At 38.1% G+C, this 21,506-nt stretch overlaps 1 protein-coding gene across 1 annotated transcript in view; it reads right to left on the reverse strand.

The window, feature by feature from the left end:
- Positions 1 to 20,891, reverse strand: part of baiap3 (BAI1 associated protein 3) — a 53,858-nt gene extending 32,967 nt beyond the window's left edge. The window contains exons 1-2 of the mRNA XM_087839932.1: positions 20,675 to 20,891; positions 9,554 to 9,699 (exon numbers count right to left, since the gene is read on the reverse strand). Coding sequence (XP_087696058.1) covers positions 9,554 to 9,690 — 137 coding nt within the window. The 5' untranslated portion in view covers positions 9,691 to 9,699; positions 20,675 to 20,891. The remainder of the gene's footprint in view (positions 1 to 9,553; positions 9,700 to 20,674) is intronic.
- Positions 20,892 to 21,506: the final 615 nt, after the last annotated feature.

Here is a 21,506-nt window from a genome sequence, read left to right on the forward strand (position 1 = left end):
CAGGATTTCTTGCGTATTCCCATCAAAACTCCCAAAACCAAAGGTATCTTCTTTTGTCTAAGTGACTTTGCGACATTTCAACAACAACAACAAAAAAATCCAGCAATTAACTGATAACCAGGACAGCTGCTGAATTTGCTCTACATTAAAACAGTTCTGAATAAAACCCATAGCTATACTTTTCAACCATCCTCCTGCATTATACAGAAAATAAAACCACAGCTGTTTTTCGTAAGTAAACCTCCTCAGACAGCATTTGAAAGAAACCCCCAAACCGAGTCTGTCAAAGACAAAGCCTGTTCCACTAACAAGGGATTGGGAGCTTTGTTTCACGGAGCTTCAGTTTTCATTTGCACAAATAGTACAAATAAGCTTCATTCCACACTAAGACTTGTGTTTAGAGACACTCGGTTCTCTCCACATCCGGGTTGAATTGCCCAGAGTATTTTTGTATCCAGAAATCTGTCCCATCTTTTGTCAGTCAGCTTGAGGATTTGTCCAAACAGTCTGGGATATTTTTTTTTTCTTTCTGGGGGCTTGGGACAACATGTTCATGGGAAGCAGTACAGCACAAATGATGCAAATCAAGTCAATTTTAACATGATACATCAAAAAGATATATTAAAGATGTATTAAGTTAAATCGTTCTCTCCATCTCTCATCCACACACACACACACACACACACACACACATGCACGCACGCTACCAGAATAACAAACTGATTTGATGTTGCTAGGAAACAGGTCCCTTTTTTTAAAACCTCATTTTATTGTAATTTATTTTCCGAATTCATTCAAATGCTTCAATTATGATTTCCTGTCTGGAGAGTAAATCAGAAGGACAACAAATAAAAACAAGAATGTCTTCTGTCTAAAAGAATATCTCAGAATAAACATGAACTGACTGAGAGTGCAAAGATGACAGAAGCCCTTCACTTCAAACCCCAATACATGATGGCGGTGCATACATAGTAATTAATATTGCAGACATCGCTGTCATCTGCGGTATGAAAGACAAAGTGACGTCTGTATGCATTCTAGTAAAGTTAAATGTTGGTTCATTTATTTATTTATTTTTAATCTAATTCCTTATGGATGTCAATCCATAATATAAGCCTGTGGCTCCAATCATAAACTGAGATCTCTATGACAGGGAACCCCTCAAAACAACACAGAAGACTGTTTGTTATACTCTAATTACACATTTGATTAAGCAGCAAAACATTACAGGTGGGAGGCTTCAGCGTGGAGATAAAATCACAAAAGCTCTGATTGAATCTTTCCATTCAATAACGTGGAATAATCTGCAGTCGCTCATGCAGCCAGTGGTACTGACAGACATAAAAGTAGCCTGGTGTGAAATTATTTCCAACTCAAGACTTCTTGGTTGCTTCCCAGTTGCGTTTCACAGTTTTTACTTTCTCATTCCGTGGGTCAGTGGCTGACTGTGGATCTGACATATTTTAAAACAGACCACTGTCAGGTTTAAAGTAAAGGTTTGCCATGCTTTCTGAAAACAAAAGCAGAGTCAACAAGAAATCTGACACAAAGACACATTTAAAGGATTGCTGAGGTAAAAGACAATTCTCCTGGATACTTTGAGTAAATGGCTATTCCTTCCTTCAACTTTTCCCCCACTTATCACCTACTGTTTTCACAATTTTAAGTAAGATGTGCCCCCCTCAGAGCTCTTTGAGCATGCACAATCTTATTCTTCTTTTGACGGCTCGCTTTAGGGGTCATTACAGCGGATCATTTGCCTTCATCTAACTATGTCCTAGTATCTTCTTCTGTCACACTAACTCTCTGCTTGTCCTGCTTCATTACATCCACAAATCTTCTAGGGTGGTCTTCCTCTTTTCTCCTGTCTGGCAGCTCTATATTTAACATCATTTGCCCAGTATATCCACTATGCTTCCACTGTATGTCCAAACCATCTCAGAATTTTATCGTCACCTTTGTCTCTGAATGTCTCAACTTCAGCTGTCCCTCTGATATACTTGTTCATAATTCTATCCATTCTCGTCACCCAAATGATAATCTTAGCATCTTCATCTCTGCCACGTCCTGCTCTGCGTCATGTCTTTTTGTTAGTGCTAGTGTCCCCAGGCCATGCATCACAGCATGTCTCATTACCATGAAGAAACGCATCACTATAACATTTCAAGTGTTGTAAAAATGTGTGGGACCACTTTGTTTTTTTTACATGTTTATTTTTGTGTTTGATTTGTCTTCTCTGTAGTTATTTGGTTATTTTTAGGAAAAAAATGCAATTTCACGCATTTAGGCTTGTAGACATGGTTAAGGCAACCGACTGAAGATCAAACCCAAAATTAGCATTGGGATAACAGGTCATTTAATAAATGACTTTGAATGTGACAAGATTGTTGTTGAAGACAGGCTTGTCTGTGTTTTTTCCCCACACCACCATCTCTAGGATTTACAGAGAATGGTCTCCAAAAGGGAAAATATCTACTGGCAGTGAGAGAGAAAATGCCTTGTTGATGCCAGAGTTCAGAGAAGAATGGCCAGTCTGCTTTGGATAGCCAATATTAACTCAAATATAATGTTGAATCTGGAAGCAGATGGGCTATAGTGGCAGAAGACCACACTGTGTCACTCCTATCAGCTAGGAACAAGAAGGTGAGGCTGACATTCAAAAGTGGACAAAAAAACTTTGTAAAAACATGATGTGGTCTGATGAGTATCAGAGCAGATCACCCCTTTTATCTTCAAAAATTAAGGATGTTTTGAGGAGTAAAAGGGAGTCCAGCCCAGTATTAGCAAGTTTTACCAAATAAAGTGGCCAGTGAGGGTATACAACATTAACCAGGAAATCTTTTCACATCTGCAACAAACCCATGATCTCAGCTGGCCAAAGTCTAGCTATTTAATTCTGTGGAACTATCCTGCCCACTGAAAAATGAAATTAAATGGAGTCCCAGCGTACTACAATGCAATCCTTACAGGTGCTGACCAAGTGTTGTAACATTGTGCTTACTGACACAACTAAATGTGCATTAGAGGTTGCCTGTCTTGTAGTATTTTAGATTTTCATAATTTCCACAACTCCCACAACTAAAAACCAAATCCAAAACTGATCTTTAAACTAAGGCTTAACTACAAACTGAGTAATTTTCAAAATGTTCCAATATCTGATCCAAAATGCTCTAAATGCCAGAAACCGGCTAATTAAATTTGACATTTTAATTCATTTTAATTCATGAAACATCCTTGTGCAACAATGTTTCACTCTGTGTCATGTTCATTCATTACAATGATAATATGTACTGTGATATAAGATACATACTGATATTTATATCAGTTAAAGGAAAGGCTATAGAAAAATGCAAAAATAAAAAAGTAGTGATTCTACTTTAAAAACCGCAGGAACCACATGTAAGCCAGCAATCCGAGAGCATAGGGTTATATTGAGGTGATATGGTACTATGAGGTCTTTAAGATAAGATGAGTTTGATTATTAAAGACCTTGTATGTGATGAAAAAAATTGTTTGACTGAAGGACAAAAATAGGATCAGCAAAACATACTTTGAGGAAACCGATCAAGGAAACTTGATCATTATTATTCTGGAGGTTGGAGCATCCCATCAGCTACTTTTCCTGTGAATCGCTGTCCCTCATAAACAAAAACGTAAACAGGTGGGTTAGGCTATCTGAAATGATTACAATAAGGATATTGCCTCTCAATATTGTCAAGAGTTAAAAGAACTTCTGAAACCTAAAAATTTGTCTCACTGTGACTACTTCCACACATGGTCATTATTTGGAACTTGTGTATATAAATATTATATAATTTTTATCCTGATCAGTGTGGTGTCATGATCTGTGGGTTTTGTTTGGTAGCTTTTTGTTCTCAATTATCCCCAGTATTTTGAAGCTTCAGTTTTTGCTATATTTTAGTACTGTTTATAGTACTATCCTCTGTGTTTCCTTTTTGTCTATCCTCCTGTGTCTTTCCCCTGTGCCAAGCTTATTCTTGTGTGTGTTTCCCTGTTTTGTGTGCACCTGTGTCTCATTTCTTCCCAGCTGTGTTTAAATTCCTAATTCACCATCAGTGTGTATGTGTACCCTTTGTCCTCACAGCATCTGTTTTCCTCCCCATGTGTTTTCTGCCTGTTTTGGATTCTGTTTTTCTTTCTTTGGATTTGTATCAGCTGAAATAAAGGGCTTTCCTTTTTTTATTCAGTCTGCCTGGGAGTCTGCATTTTGGCTCATCCTCCTCTGATACTTGACAGGTGGAGCTGTTTGGAACAAATACACTTTAGGATGTTTATATATAGCCTATGTTTAAATAACCTATTTAGGAGACCATATTACATTTTGCAGAGCTTGTAAAACAGTCAACTTTACAATATTTATCTGAGTGGAAAGCACAACTGCCTCTTTTAATAGTGCATGCACAGAACTACTCTGTTACTTTCCATCCCTGGTTGGTTATTCCCACAATACGATCTAAATTCTTGTTTGAATGCAAAAACAACTACTCATGTGATGCTGGAAGTCTCAAATAAGTGCAGTATTATTATTTGACTGACATGCTAAAAGCTGAGATTCTCAGCTACTTTACTGAGCTCTTTTAAAATTTAATTACTACACAAAGAAATAAAGTTTTACTAAGATTTTCTAGGTTTTGGGAAGACAGCCAGGAAGTCAGGAAAATAAAGTAAAACATGGTAGGTCCTGCTCGTTTCAAGGACTTGTAAAGCAAAAATTTAAAATATACTAGTCTTGACTGACTTTGCAATAGCAGGTGTTGACTTTTATTGCATTAGGGGTTTCTGTTTAATGTCACTCTCAATTGACTGTGTTATTCTGCATTATTAAAAAATGAGAGCCTCGATACCGTGACACTGAGAAGTCAGAGCCATTAAGCAAGCTGGGGATTCAAAACACAGTGAAGTCAAGTGTGAAATATGAAGACTACTTCTCTTGACGGATGTGGAAGCGGACAGCAAAGTAATCAAGCAACAACAACAGCAAAATATAAATTTAAATACAAACCCTGGTGGGTTTATATGCTGTACCGCCAGTTGAGCTGATTGCTGACAGTGTATTGTGCTTTTCCACATTGTTAAAAAAACAGCTCACATAGAGGTAAAAACATAATTTGCTCTACTGAATTAAAAAGTTCACCTCCGATGTGCAGGTCTCTGCTCGGAAAGGGCTCGGCTCTGACAGCCGACTGTATTACTGGGTCAACAACCGTGGATGGAGCAGTCTAAATCCACCCGGCCTCATTTGCAAATTCTCAATTAAAGTGAAAGTGCATCCAGGTCAGCAGGCGTCTGAATGGATAACAAAGATCAACAGCCTGACTCTAATGATGAGGGCTCAGGGTATGCACACAGCTGAGACTCAGTGGGGAAGCTGCAGCACCAAGAAGCTGGCATGGGAAATGAGAGAAAGGTGCGATACTGTCAGGTCGAATCACTGCTTAATGAAGACAATAAATCAAGTCTTTAATAAAGAGCACAAATCAGCTTCTATTATGTGATATGAATTTTGCTTAAAAATATTAAAATCCTAAATCAATAAACCTCTTTAAGTTATCTTAAAAAATACAATGAATTAAAATGTATGTGAAAAATGCGTCAAAAATAATCTGTATGTCCAGCATCACAAATTCAAATTCGATTAGTGTTCAACGCAGCGATTGAGGTTATCTTCAATGTTAAAAATAGAAATGGTTGTTATTACAAGTATAAGTTCACATCACGGCAGCAGCCTGTGTTTAGGTTGCTATAGAAACCTCAGGTTCATACGATTACTTTTGGCTTTATATAAAGCTTCAAAACACGACTGAAATAAATCAGATGACTCTTTTTTTTTTCTTCTTTTTTTACCTATTCCACTTGTTGCGAAGAAAAAACTAAACTCCACTAACATAACTAGCATAAGCTAATGGTAACACATTTAAGAAATTAATTAAAAATAGAAAACATCACAAGGTATCTAGTGGATATACTGCAGAGTATAGATAAATATGTATGTGTGTATGGCATGAAGATGAACAATACAGGGCAACCACTGTCTATACTGGGTTAAAGGGTGACTAAAATGCTGGATTTAGATTAATGTGCCCTTTCAGAGATTCAGATAGCCAACAATAGAAAACTAAATGGATAAAACCTATCTGCATAAAGAAGCTCTGAGGTTAGCATATTCACTGGCCTGTCACAAGGTTTCTATCTACCATAATCTCATTTCAGAAATAGGATCTGTAACATTACTGGCTTCATCAGACTGCCACCATCACAGCGCTTTTGTCATGTGAATGTGTCACCTTTACGTTAATGATCCTCATAACCCTATACAGACATATCCATGACAGTAACAGAGCCACAGTAACCAGGCAATGTTTTTCATACACTCAAGAATACAGTGCCTTCAAAAGAGGAATATATAAGGTCTCAGTTTTCTTGCTAGTTTTGTAATTACTTAGAAAGAACTGTGATGAAGCTCGCAACCTGAGGAAGACTAAAGTATCTGCAGTTAGTCACAAACAGCAAATTATTTAACAGTAGGATATAAAGCATGATGGAGTTTTGTCAAATCCTGACTCTACAGTCTTTGTGGATGGATCTTCAGTGCAGTAAAGGTTTTACTTAAAAGTTGTTGTTTACAGATGTTTCAATTTGTAATAGGAAACTGTTAAATGAGGGAAAACTCAACATCTATTAAATGTGTTTTGTGATTTTGGAGAGGTCTAGTTTAAAGCAACTGAACTATGTCTTTTGTGCTTTCACTGCTGGTGCCAAAAGTGGAAAAGACATGTATTTTTTTTTTCCTTAAATGAGCTTTGAGACTTCCGCTTATCATTAGGGAGATTATCATGAGCGTTATATATCTGATTCTACATCTGGCAGAGATTTATTTTTGCCTCATGGTAATGGTGTTTAGGGCTTTTGCAAAACCTGTCATGTTTGTGCGCTGAGTAACTCTTGAGTATCCACAGGAGACTAGGGTTTCACAATACTAGGATTTAAATGTTTCTGCTACTGTAAACATTACGCCCGCATCAACAGAATGAAGCTTTTGGGACTAGGATTTAAACTTGACACGGATACCCAGGAAAATCCTTGACACCATTTTCAATACCACAGGGGAAAAAACCAAAAAGAATCAAGATGCACTTTTTTCAGTTACATAAATGAGAAAAATATTTGTCAAGCTCTCTGCCATAGTGAGAAACAAAACAAAGACTGTAAAATAACCATGCAACCAATTCTGGGTTGCGGGGAGGCAAGAGTATATCACACATTTTAAAAGAAATGATCAGGTAGTTCAGGAACTTTTTAATACTACAATGCTACATTTCTTTTTTAAATGGGACCTTAACTCACTTTTAAATTCCTCATAAAGTGTAGTTCAGTGGTATGAATCTCAACGATTGCTGAAGTGTTCAGCTGCTAGTGAGGGGAGGGGGCTGTGACAAGGATGGTCAAGGCCCACTTCCCCCTTGGAATGAAAAGTTCGTATAAATCAATACAAAGTTGTTTGGAGTGATCTGTCCTATGACATAACATTATCCTGATAAGCACGTTTTCATGACAATAAGCCTGAAAGTTGCCACTAAATCTTTGAAAATTATGTGAATCACATGGAATCAGCAGATCTCAAGCCAGATGCACATGTGAAAGTTTGGATCAATATGTTAAACAGCACTCGCTACCACCAAGAAAGACTCAATCATTCATCATCTTTTGGAAAACAAGGAAGCTAGAGAGAATTGAATCAAGAATCAATACCATTGTGCACTGAAGCTTTGCTGGTGGCACATGGATGTCTTAGCACCTTACTAAGGCATTTGGTTAACACTAGAACTACTAAGCAGGTCATTCTGACCTCTTGGCATTTAAAAAATCATGTTAAATTAAAACCCCATCATCTCATATTTCACGACTTTTCCGAAAATTGGCTTATTTATCAAATATTAAATGTTAGCGTGTGTGGGATCAAAAGAAAAAAAAATTATGAACACTTTTACCCAGAACTGCCGGGTATGTCATTTTGACCCCAAAGGAATTAATGTAAAACTACTACTGCTGCACGCCTGGTTGCCTAGCAACATTATTTTTTACACATAATTAGATTTGAAGGCTGCTATAACATGACCCAAAATTAGATAGATGTTATTGATAACTCTGCATGCCTTTCTTCATCAAATCCTAGAATCTTCTCTGTGGTCTTCATCATTTCCTCCTCTCTGGCAATTCAATATTCAATGTTTCAAAACCATCTCAACCTTGCCTCCAAAACACTCAACCTGTTCTAATATACCAATTTCTAATCCTGACTGTTCTGGTTGCTCTCACTGAAAGCCTTAACATCTTAAACTCTTCCAGGATCATTCATCACAGCAGGTCTCTAATTACTATCTTGCAAATTTTCCCTTTCACTCTATTCTCCTTCTTCTCTCTAGTGCACTGTCAGTTGCTTTATATGGTCGACATCAAGCATTTAAACACATCCACCTTCACTACCTCTGCTCCTTGCAGCTTCTTGTAACACTTGTCTCCCTCTCATTTACATATGTATTCTGTCTTGCATCTCCTGACTTTCATTTGTCTTCTCTCTAGAGGATACCTCCACCTCAGATAGACCACAACAATGTCTATGAATATACAGTCCACAGAGACTTAGCTCAACTGTCAGCCTATCCATCACCATTGCAAACAAAAAGGGGCTCCGAGGTGATGCCTGATGAACCCATCTGTCACTCCTATCACACACGTCTCCACTGCCTTGCTGTCCTCAAACATCTCCTGCACAACCCTAGAATACTTCTCTACACTCCTGACTTCCTCACAAAACACCACAGATCTTCTCATGTTATCCTATCATATGTTTTCTCTAGATCCACAAAGAAACAGTGCAACTCTTTCTGACCTTCTCTATACCTTTCCATCAACACCCTTAAAGCACATATTGCATTTGTAGTGCTCCTTCTCAGAATAAAGCCATACTGCTGCTCACTGAACTTTTCTAACATGTCTTTAACAACTCTTTCTCATATTTTCAAATTTTGGCTCCTCAGCCATTTGATTCCTCTGCACATCATTGTTCTTGAAAATCAACAGCAGTACACTTCTTCTCCACTCTTGAAACATCCTCTGACTCTCCAACTTTGTGTTAAATAGTCTGAATAAAAAGCTCACTGCCCTCTCTCCTAGACATCTCCATCCCTGCACAGATGTCTTACCTGGGCCAACCATCTTTTTACCACCTGATTCACTAACCTTCCTCCATCCATCCATCCATCCATCCATCTTTTCATTTTCATCATTCACGAGCTTCTCAATGTACTCCTTCTACCTTGACGCTCTCTTCACTCGTTGGTACATTTTAATATCCCTAATTTGCTGCACATCCTTTCCAGGTCGATCTTTCTGCCTAACAAAAGTCCTTTTCCCCAGAGGTCGTGTGGAATACGGGTATGGAAATCTTATTCTCGGTGAACATATATGATTGAATGTTTCTTTATTTGTTTGTGGTACTCTTTGTACATGTATGTGCATCCGGCTGACTCACCTGCGAGGTAAGGGGTCAGGACAGTGTGTGAGGGGGCTGCTGGCAGTCGGAGGAGGAGGTTCCCTTCGGCTCCTTAGCGACTGGCTCCTCTGCACCTGCCTCAGCACACTACTTTTTAGGTCCAGCAGTGTAGTCATGATGTTTCACTGCAGAGTGGAGACAGGAAGCACATGTTAAGACTCTGCAACTCGCTGCAACCCCTGAGAGTTAGTAATTTGCAGGCTCAACTCTGGGAAGGTTTGTCATAATACATTTGATTTTAGGTACAAGGCAATATTCATAAAACTACTTGTTTCTAGAAATACACTTGGTCTGAAGGCTTCTTTTAGTTTAATCAGCTGCATAATCACCCTATTTCACCTTTAACATAATTATCCTCTTCCTCAACACGAGCTGTGTTCTATTTCTGTCTGCACCTAACCGATGCTGCAGGGTATGCAATTTATCTTTCACCTTTATGTCTGGCCTGCTCAGAGCCAATTGAACCCTATTTTTTCTACTGCACTTTGTAAAAAAATATGCAAAACAAAAGAGACACAGAGTGGAAAAACAAGGCTGCATAAAAGTAATGGTCACAAAATATGTTTTATAATTAAAAGAACCATAAAATATGTGTTAAAAAAATAATGAGTTACGTAGAAACTAAATTTGGAAATGAATGTCTTAATTATAGACCTGGTCTTTGTGCGGATGTAATTTTATGCAATTCTACATCGTACTGCTAAAACAGTTCAGATTCCTTGAGGCGCAGACTCCGCTTGATCTTCTAGCGTGTCAGGAAACCAGACATGAGTAAGAGGTAGAGCGTCTGTGGACTGGACTGAGTTTCCACTTTACTGGTATCTGGTATCTGGGTTACAATAATTTTAGGTAAGTGGTAGTTGACAGTGTAATATCTGCATGAATGCCAGGAACAAGGATTTCTTAGTAGAACTTTAGCCAGATCATCACACCATGTTCACACTACAATATGAGCCAGACTTAGCTTTTCACAGGCATCAGTGAGCTATGGCCATCCCAAAACCTATAATGGGCTTAGTATGTGTCCTTCTTGGGAATTAGTAGGTACTTATTAGGTACTAACCACTGCATATCACAAAACCGGCTGCTTTGACCCTGCTGCTTGCTGTTATAATTTGCTCTTTTGCTAAGTCATCCACATTTTTCCTGCTTCCAGTACATCAAGTACAGACTGTTCACTTTGTTCTAGACTAGGATTGTACTCGCTTGCAGACACTAACACCGACAGCTATGCACACGTTAACCAAGTATTTGTTCCTGTTATACATTTTAGAAGTCAGTGTCTGCACAGGCTGTCACAATAATTCAGCAGGCGCACATAAATTTTCATGGAGCCATGATTTTGACAAATATATAACACATAGACCTGAGCAGACTTTCTCTTACATACAATACTTATGTATCCCGCTCCTTATCAACTGCTATTGTATCAACATAATCAGTGTTATTCACTTCCTTTTAATTTGCTGCTAATCTGTCTAGCATGTATTAACCCTGCCTGCAGTGACTGGGGAAGACATCTTGCATAATCAAAACCAGTTTACATGAAAGCAGTAAATACTGATGTAATCGTAATTATTCAAGTTCTCATACCTGACCATTTTCAAAGAATTGATTTGTTTTTGTTTGTTTGTTTGTTTGTTTGTTTAAGCCACTTAATGTTGACTTAAAATAGACAAATCCTTTAGGCACGTTATTACTAGGTGCCTAATGCAAAAGTATAATTTGTTCTGAGGTATGCCAAATTACACAAGAACTTATGAGATCTTATGGAGGGATGAGTGCAAATTTGAACTCTTTAGTTCAAATGGTAAGCAGTATGTGCATGATCCACCCGGCAATACCTGATTTGATTGGCAACATATTCATTTTTCAACTTAACAATAATCCCAAACATACTGCCAGTGCAGTAAACGGAAAGAAAAACACACAATGGAACACTATTGGTCAATAAATCTCTTAATAAATAAAGATTATATTCCCAATTTTCCTTGCTAAATATAGACAAATAATGGGTGGCTGATGTAGCTATGATGTAGCTGCATTTTAGGGGATTCAGTATTGTGTGATGAATGGGAATTTTAACATCTCGAGATTTTGCAACTTTTGCACATGATTGTTTTGCATTTCTTGGCAATTAACATTATTGTTTTGTCGCTTAAATTTGATTAATAAGATTGATAGCAAGTGTTGCGTGTCTCAGTAAATAAGATGCTGGCAGCTTCAGCTGCTCTTCTTGGCTTAGCTCACAGACTGATAACTGAACTGGCTGCCTTTACCCTCTGTTTTATGTACATTACACAAAACAGATATTACAGAATGTGGTGACTAATGATAGGTGGATTTTGAGAAATCAGAGATTGGCAATTCCCTATAGGTTGGAGCTCAGAAGACTACCAGCTGCTTTCTGTAGTTTTATATTCATTTTTGGGACAAGTGCTATCAGTCCTCTCATCTGTCTTTTGGCTAGAAAGTCAGGATCACAATTAAAATTCTTTATTAATTCCATCTGGGTAAAAAACAAAACAAAACAAAATCCCCTAAAGGAACTTAGTGATCTCAAACTGACCTTGGTCATTCAATTATTCTAGATGATGAATGTTTTAACTCGTAAATGACCGATTTGTAACAGCATTAACTAGACTTATTGAACTAAGGAGCCATTCATCAAGCTATGCCACACACACTACTGAAGCATTCAATGAGTGGACAGCTGAGCTACACAGGATGAAACCAGGTTGACTGTTATCTTTGCAAACAATAACTAAGAGTCGTTTGCATATAATACTTTTAATTAAACAAGATTATGTCCAATAGTTAATTTCTTATATAGTTATTTCATAACATGACAGGTTTTTTTCAACAAATTCAAAAATGGCATCTGAGCATATATAAAGAAAGCTATCCTTGGGCTGTCATGAGTATGAAATATGAATTTAGAAATCTGAGCCTATGCAACATCCTGAAAGAGATTGGCACTGTGTTGCTAAGCGATTGTCTGAGACTGAGTAGTTCTCTCTCAAAGCCAATTGCCATAAAGGCTTCATAGTGACTTTCAAGTGTAACTAAATTATATGTCCTAATAACAATATCATATACTGTCACAGCTCCGTGCAGAGCCAAACAATCAAACAAATTCTTCTGGATGGAAATATTAAAATAAGCTGCACATGCTGTCATTTTCACCATGTAAAGGAAAAAACACAAATATGTGAAGGAACCACAATATAAAGCTTAAAATATCAAGAATATCAAAAGTCAGCTGTGGTTAGCCTATAACCACAGTTTGCACCAAAACTATGGCACACAAAAAATATTTTTTTAAGGTTCAGTATTTTTGTCTTAGTCAAGCAAAGAACTTCATTATGTATGTCAGAAGCACGTGCTGTTTATTAGGACTTAATCTACAAATGCTTGCAATTTAATATTAAAGTTAGGGTGTGGATGATTAAACATGTTTTATTTTTAATTGTGATTCTAGGCTCTAGTGGTTATTTAAAAACGCAATCACGATACGATGATTATCCTGCTGTATTTCATTTCCTGTCTTGTTTTGTAGTGTGATATCAGACGAACGGTTAACTCTTTTCACTCCATTTCCAGTCTTCAGTTTCAAACCAATTTCAACCTTGCTGACCAATTTCTAAAGGCAAAATCTAACATCATATCAATTTGTTACTGATCCATAATAGGGGTACTGGAAAAATATCAATAGAGCATCATTTTGTGATATTTTGCATGGTGATATTATTTTCATACAAGGACACTAAATATCTATATTTTATAAAATAAATTTAAATACTAAGAAAAAGAAGGCTCATCTCAGACACCACTATCGTGAGATTACGTTAGCGAATTGACTCGGCCCAAAAAACCAAACAAACAAACAAAAAAATCCAACATCGGACACACTTAGCTTGATAAAGCTAGCTCCTAATAATGGCTCACTCACAGGAGTCCTCAGTCACAATTAAAAAATAAATAAATTAGTGGCTAAATGGGAATTGCATGGAATTGTTTTGGTTTTTTTTTTTTTACATCCTGGTACCAATCGCTACTTGTGGTGACTAAATAGGCTTGGACCGACAGCAATCATCTTCAAAGAGATAGCAATTATTTGCATATCTCACAATCTAATTTATAAATGTAGACAGATTGCCAACATTTTGCTGTCATTCTGAATTAGTCTTTATCAATGAGGACAACCTAAGGGCACTCAACTCAACATTTATGGCAGGTTTTGCTGACAGTGTCATCAAATGAGACAGCTTTATCTTTTTGATAAAACAGATATTGACAAACTTTCAATTCGAGGACATCATTTGCAGTTGAAAAAGGTTACAAATCTCACTATATGTTATTGCAATACTTACCATACTGAAAAATGTCAAAATATTGTGATCACATTGTATTTTGTGGTGGCTGGTGTGTCCCACCTCTGATGTTAACATACTGTTTTTTCCTGGAGTTTTAAGAGTGGCAAGCAACAAAGTAAAATAGTCTCAAATAGGACCATTTTATTTTATTTTTTTTACTGTGTTATGAATTCAGCACACACCTTTTCTCTGCAGCATTCCACTTTGACCTCTCCTTAAAAGCCCAAACCATGTTTTGAACTGTTTACTTCAGACAGCACATGACAGGAAATGAGCTTTGGTCAGCAAGATTGATCTAGAGCAGGGGTGTCAAACTCAAATACACAGTGGGCCAAAATTCAAAACTGGAACAAAGTCATGGGCTAACATTAATATTTATTGAAAAAAAAATCTTCCTCCAGATATAAGAATGAATCTTTTCTTATGGACTCAAACAAGTTTTACTGAAAAACTGAATATGGAACAAGCAAAGCTTAATACTAAACAATATATATATTAGCTGTATAATACCAGTAGGCCAGCTCTAATAGTAATTTGGCCCGTGGGCCAGAGTTTGACACCTATGATCTAGAGGATGTAAAAGTCATAAGAAGGTTTTCAGAGGTAGACATCTGGAAAAATGATTAATAGTTACCTGCCTGATCACCACCTGCCCTCCCTCTTTTGTGCCTGGATCAGACACAGGGGTATACCCTGACATTTCCCCCCCTGTGTAGATTGGACTTCAGGCCTCTGAAGTTCTTATCTGTCATTCATCCACTTGAATTATATGAAAAATTGTAATTTAGCAGTATATTATTTGCTCAGCCTTAACTGATGTTGATTACCAAACTTTCACAGGAACACAGTACACTTATTAGCTGCCACATTTCCGAGCACTAACATTACATTTGTAATCACCGCAGCAGCAAAACAGCTTATAGTTGTGTTTACTTTTCATTTCACTCTTCATGTCAAAAGGCTTTACAATGATTGCAACCTCATTAATCACGCAGCTTGTATCTGTCTAGTAACTGATGAGGAGAGTATCAAGAATCCCCTTCACATCTTCCCATTGACACTGCTTATGGCTTTTAAATTTTGATGTGAAATTTGTATAAATCGGACTGAGATTGCAGCTCCACCTGGATGAATGAGTGGCTTTTGTGCAACTGCAACAGTGTCTGTGCCACGAAAAACAGTGAAAGAAGAAGAAAAGAAATGACAAGGACACAACGGAGAGAGGGTTTGATTGATGGAGATGTTGTTTCAGAAGACAGTCAGACAGCCTCAAACAGTCAGACTCCTTTTCAATATTTGACAGCCAGTGTCTGCGCATCGACGAGAAAGAAACAGAGTGAGCCAGGGGAAGGGTTTGTTCTGACTTTTACAAGACACAATATCAACGTTAGAGGATAATTAGCTTGGTGGATATGTGGGAAGAGATTCTGAGCTGATGGCACCCATTTTACTGGCAATGTTGATTTTTTTTTTGTCTTTTTTGGATGGTCCTGATGAAGGTTGCCTGTTTGAATTGGATTTGCTTACACCAAATGAATCCAGAAACATACTGTATTTGTGTGTGTGACTGTCAGTCGGTGCACCAGGCCAACTGCACAGAGAGAGCAGCATGCAGTCGGCTTTCCGGTTCGGAGTAAGCCAGAAGCTCGGGGTAGAAGTTGCATCATTGCCTGTGCCAAAGGAGAGTATGCTATCGATCCTGGAGGCTGGCATCTGTTGTCCACATGGAGAATTCACACTTTACTTTGTTAGACTCGAGCGTTGATACTTCTTCTCTGCTAGATAACATCAGTGTTTTGTTTCCAGTGCACTACAGAGAGAAACTCTTGGAATTTCCTCTACTTCGACTCACATAACAATTTACGATGTTTCCCAAAATGGTAGCGATAAGGCGTAAATTTGCTGTTTTGAATCAGTGGTGGTGATTGTACATATAGACATGCCAGCAATTACTTTAACTAGCCAACTAATGATTTACAACAGGATTAAGAAAGATTGCATGTTTTTAAAATTTTATTTAAACTCCTGACTATAATATCCTCACATAATCCTTCCTGGTCCTGGACACTTCGAGCCAGCACTTAATTAAAACAAATTTTTGTTGTGGACTTGTGATTCTGTTCTTTTGGGAGTTTTGTTTTCTATGCTTCTATCCTTTTCTTTCCTGTCCAGTCTGCCCTAGGCTTGTCAGTATGTCTGTGTGCCTTTTTGTCTCCTCTGTCATGTCCCTGTGTTGGTCTGGTTTCTCAGTGTGCTGTCTTTGGGGTCCCTTTTTAATTCTCTCAAGTTTGTATGTCTTAGTCCTGATCCCAGTGTTTGTTATCTCCTATTTTACCTCCTACTTTTGCACCCCCTTGTCTCATTAGTTAGATTCAGTTCAACTGTGTTTTCTCAGATGTTTCCACTCTACCCCAATCTCCTCTTGTCTATTTATACCCTCAGTTTGCCTCTGTCTGTGTTGTGTCCTCCTTTGACATTTATCCCCATAGCAGGCTTGTTGTTTTGGTTTCCTTGGTTTTTGACCTGCATTATTTTGTAGTTAGTTTAAGTTCAGCAATAAAGCTGCGTTTTAGTTTACCTCTTGTTTTAGAGTCCTGTGCTTTGATCCGACTCCTGCCTGCCACACAGCCAGCCTCGACAACACCATTATTTTTTCATATTTTACAATATTTGAGTAAACTGTAAGACCTGCTATGATATATGGTTTAGAGATGGTGGCAAAGTTGAAACTAAGATTTTCATTTGGAGTTATCAGGAAGGACAGAATTAGGAATGAGCACATTGGAGAAACGACTAAAGTTGAGCATTTTGAGAGGAGGAGTAGGACATACTGAAGGGCACGCAAAAGGTTTGTGTGAAAGACAGTGATGCTAGGGATATGGCGAGGAAGAGGAACCACTGCGATGACCCCTAAAGGAAGCAGTCGAAGAAGAAAAGTTATTCGTAATCGAATGACTTCCCGTGATTTTGAGATTCTCAATATTCAAATATGTTTGATCAGTAGGGTTAAGACTCCTAGTCCCCTACAAATGCAATTATTAACACTTATTTGTTTGTCTTGTATTGACATTTTTTGCATGATAATCAAAGACCACACTATATGCAAGCGGTGCTATAAATGAAGCATTTTTAGTTTGCTTCCTATTCATGTGATACACTTGTAATTTACTAGGTTTCCTGGTTGACTGCCAAAAAGTAGCTTATAAAGGAAGCAATTGTGGCCTAATTTTCAGGGTGCTTTTTTCAAGAGCTTAAATGTTGCTTCTTCAGTGTTTGACAGGAAACGGCAGTTAAGTCCTTCGAGTTCTTTATTGTGAGTTGTAGGTGAGAGGAAAGTCACAGGGAACTGTGACAATGACGAGTTTTGCAGTTATCCAGAGATTTAAGCATTTGGAACAGAAAGCAAAGTGCAGTGGAAAAAGAAAAGGCTCATGCTGAGGGTATGTATGGGATAGTTTGTACTTGTAAAGCAAATATTTATATGATTTGTATAAAAAACAGATATTGCAAAAAAAAAGTTTTTTAAGTCAGTCAGTTAATATCACAAAAATAAAAAAATTAATTCAAGCCTAGAAAATTTTCAAAAAGCATTAATTGTAACATAAATGTTATGTTCCAGCTGGATTCATGTGCACTTGCCACTTGCCACAGCTTTATCGCAGAACATCTATTTAACAGAGTTATGCTCTGTGGATGACATCTTACAAAGGCCACACAGCTGAAATACCTGAGGCATCTCTTTCAACTTCCACACTATGGCGCCACCAGTGGAAGACTTGCTCAGGCATCATATTATATCTACTACATGCAGACTGGCAAGCGTGGACTGTTGACAGGTAGCAGGCGCCGCAGAGCAGCTGTCTCCCAGGTGAACTCATTTCAATTACGGGAGTGGATTTCTCCCAGCTGATTTCACTCTGTCTCGGCTGTCAACCCATAGTGACAAAATGGGTCGACGTGCCACTATTGGTGTGGCGCCAGCTGCCAAGGAAACACTGTCGAAGCCAAGCAAATGCCTTTCTCACTACACTGGTGCCGAAATCAAGCCAGGGAAACACTGGCTCACCAGTGTCTCTTTCCTGTGAGATCCAATGAGCCCGGCAGCCAAAGGCGACTTGCTGATAGGGATGGTTAGTCTCTATGGTAACAGCAGCGGAAAGGAGTCGGTAAATACAGGTAAATGAAATTCTGCAAGGGCTGAAAAAAAGACCCTGGGTTTTATAATGCATTCACTTTAATGCTGCAAAATACAAAGCTGATACTGACATTGCATTTGCCTATTTAGTGCCAGTCATTAGTTCACCTAATGCTCAGTCCTGAGAATATTTCAGTGTGACTCATGAGCTAATAACTACAGTTCATACTTTTAACTTGGTCCTATTTGATATTTCCAATTCTGTCCAAAAGACAGCGAAAGAATAAAAAATCAATAACCTCAAAAAAGTGTAGCGTGTTCTGCAATAGTTGATTAACAACAGCTCTAAAGAGACACCTCGATCAACATAGTTGAAATGCTATTACATTCCTCTTGAGTCGCTGAAATAAAAGGGAACAATTAATCATCCCTTTATGGCAGTTTATGTAATTGAATAAAACAAGACGTGCTTATTTTGACCTGCATATTCCTCAAAACTTAATTTAAGCATGGCAGCCGGAGGGGATACACATTCAGATCATATCATAACTCTAAGTAGATTATTCTGCAGAGTTGCCCGTGTTAAAAACCACCTTTAAGTCAAATCCAAGAGCCTCGTCACTGGCCCCGAATGTTATTATGTGGCTGGCCCTTAGGGACACAAAAGGCTAAATGGATTAAACTGCCAGCTCTCTGTAAAATCTTTTCAGTGGGATCAATGGGAAAAAGTGCAGACATTACATCGTAGTGACCTGCACTGTATGCACCTGCAGATAACACCTAATCTATGATTCATCTAAAAAACACTGAACATTTAGCTGTCTATTCCCAGGAGCTAACAGAGTCGGTGTTGTCAAGGCACATGACAGGCACTCCGGCTTGGAAATTGATTGCCAGAGAAAATCCCAGGAATTGACGGCAGTGAGCTTTTGTAAAGGGCGTCTGCAGCACAGTAAGGCAGCAAAAACCACTGACAGCCACGCACAAAATATAACATTTAAACAATAGTGAAAATCCCTGCTTATTATACTACACACAATGCATCTTTTGTCACCCTGAAAACACTCAGCAGCAGTAAGACTACTCTCAAAAATAGAAACCACTGACTTATTATGCAGCGGCAATAATGCTCTATAGTTTACGCAAAAACATCAATCTGCATCTACAAGACACTGAGCTACAATACGATTCTCTGAAGACATGCAACACTTCACAAAGGCTGTAATTAATGGCGTACTACCAAACATCTGAATACTCTGTTTGTACAGCATTACCATAACCTTTTGTCATGCCTCTATGAGTGTGCGCAAGCTGCTTTTTACATAGACAGGTTTGTGAGTAATGACCACTGAGGCCCTGTATGATAAAAAGAGGTAACGATTAATTAATGTCTAATGGACTCATGACTCTAAAGTGGGGCTATGACCTGCACCAGCAAGGCTCATAAGGAGATAGCTGAAGGGAGGCCACAGAGAGCAAGCAATTATGAACTGGAGATGATTTCTGCAAAATTGAGAATCGCTATGTTTGTTTGTTTTTGTTTCGTTTTGTTTCATACACCAGCAGCGCTTTGAGTTTTATACAGATGGTGAATAATGAGGTATAATCCTTTTTATTACCCTTTTAATCTGCTGTACATGTAATTATTGTCAATATAAATAGCTCAGGTAAATTACCAGCTCACTATTGCTGCGGCTTTCACTGGGGGAAAAGACGCTTCAAGCAGAGAAGTCGGTGTTTGTGTGTGTGTGTGTGTGTGTGTGTGAGAGAGAGAGAGAGAAAGAGAGAGGGTGCGCTTCACATACATCTCTATGACAGAACATTGATTTATACATAAAGCTCAGTAAGCATTACAAATAAGCTCAATACGCTTTAGAACTGACATGATTAATTGGTAAAAAAAAAAAAAAAACAACAAATCAAAAGGTTTAAATCCAACTTACCTTTATCTTCCTGAGAGTGTGTGTGTGTTTTATGGGTGTGGGGCATTGTATCTATAGAAATTTGAAGAGTAAACAGCTTTATACCCTCAGCTCAATTATAAAAACCACATGCATAAAACACAGTAGTAATAATACTAATGATGATACCATACAATCTTATCTACCTGTGAGAGTTTAAGGCCAACATAATTCTACTAAAATGAATATTTATTATTAAATGTATACCAGTGTTTCCTCGAGCTTCTGATCAAGCTTGTAGCACCGTGTTTATGATCTGTATGTTTACCAGTGGGGGCAACTTTTGGCCATATGGCAGAGAGATTGTGCAGGATCTTTTTACGAGAAATGCCATAAATGCTGCCCAGTGCATAAATCCTCACGTCGTCCTTCATGTGCTATTCCAGTAGAGCCTACTTTCATATATCATCAGTGCGTCAACAGAACTTTATCATCCTTTAAAAAGACTAATTTTAAATGATTTCCAACTAGAGGAAATGCAGATCAACAGGTGCCAATTTAACATCCTTATAAATGACGATTTGTCTGCAGCTGTGTGACGCATTTTTTCTCATTTTTTTGGTTAATTAGTTTAAAAAGGGGATTTTTGTAAGGTGTCAAATGATTCAAAATAAAAAAAACACCTTACCTGTGTCTCCTGACAGTTTTCTCAGTGTCAAATGTTCTTTTGTTGCTGCGTGTCAGAGTTCCTATGAATCAAAGCTCACTGCAGCAGGACGCTGCTTCCCTCTGTGAACGCGGCGCTGTCAACTTATGTGAAAACAACGTTTGGATTTTTTTTCTTATGACAGACGACAGACAAAAGCTCATTTTAGTCCTTCGAAATGCTTTCCTGTGCTCACGCTCCACCGATGCGCACTCCAAATATGGCCATAGGAAGTGCCGCGATACTTCAATGTCCTTGAATACTGTCGGATGTATGGCTATTAAGCGTTTACCGTTTTGTGGACAACCGATCGTTAAATAAAGTGTACTGCGTAGATTGATTGTTACTGTTTATACACGAGTAAGTAATATGGCTGGCCGGGTTAACCGATAAGGAGAAAAAAAAGTATAAGGCAAAGGAAATAGAAGCGAAACAGTCGAATCATTTATCGTGTAACATGGCCAACATTTGCTACCTCGACTTAAAGTGAAAATCAAAAATAAATAAAAGAAAAAGTATTAGGCTACATCTTTTTTTATGTTAGTAATTTTATTCATTTTATTTATTAACTTTTGAGGGGTGAGGTAGATTTAGCAGAGAATTTGTTTTCTGATGACAAGTTGGGCAGAATACAAGAGCACTCTTTTCTTCTTCTACTTCTACTTCTATTCTGCTGCTGCCTTTAGGGTTCGTCCCAGCGTATAATCTTCCTTACTTTTACATCACCTCTATTATCTTTCACACCAACGTCCCCCATCACTATATTCGTGAATTTTCTCTGACTTCTTCCTCTTTTCCTCCTGCTTGCCAGCCC

The sequence above is a fragment of the Neolamprologus brichardi genome, chromosome 4 (assembly GCF_056152115.1).
Source record: "Neolamprologus brichardi isolate AB-2024 chromosome 4, ASM5615211v1, whole genome shotgun sequence".
Taxonomy (NCBI): Eukaryota; Metazoa; Chordata; class Actinopteri; order Cichliformes; family Cichlidae; genus Neolamprologus; species Neolamprologus brichardi.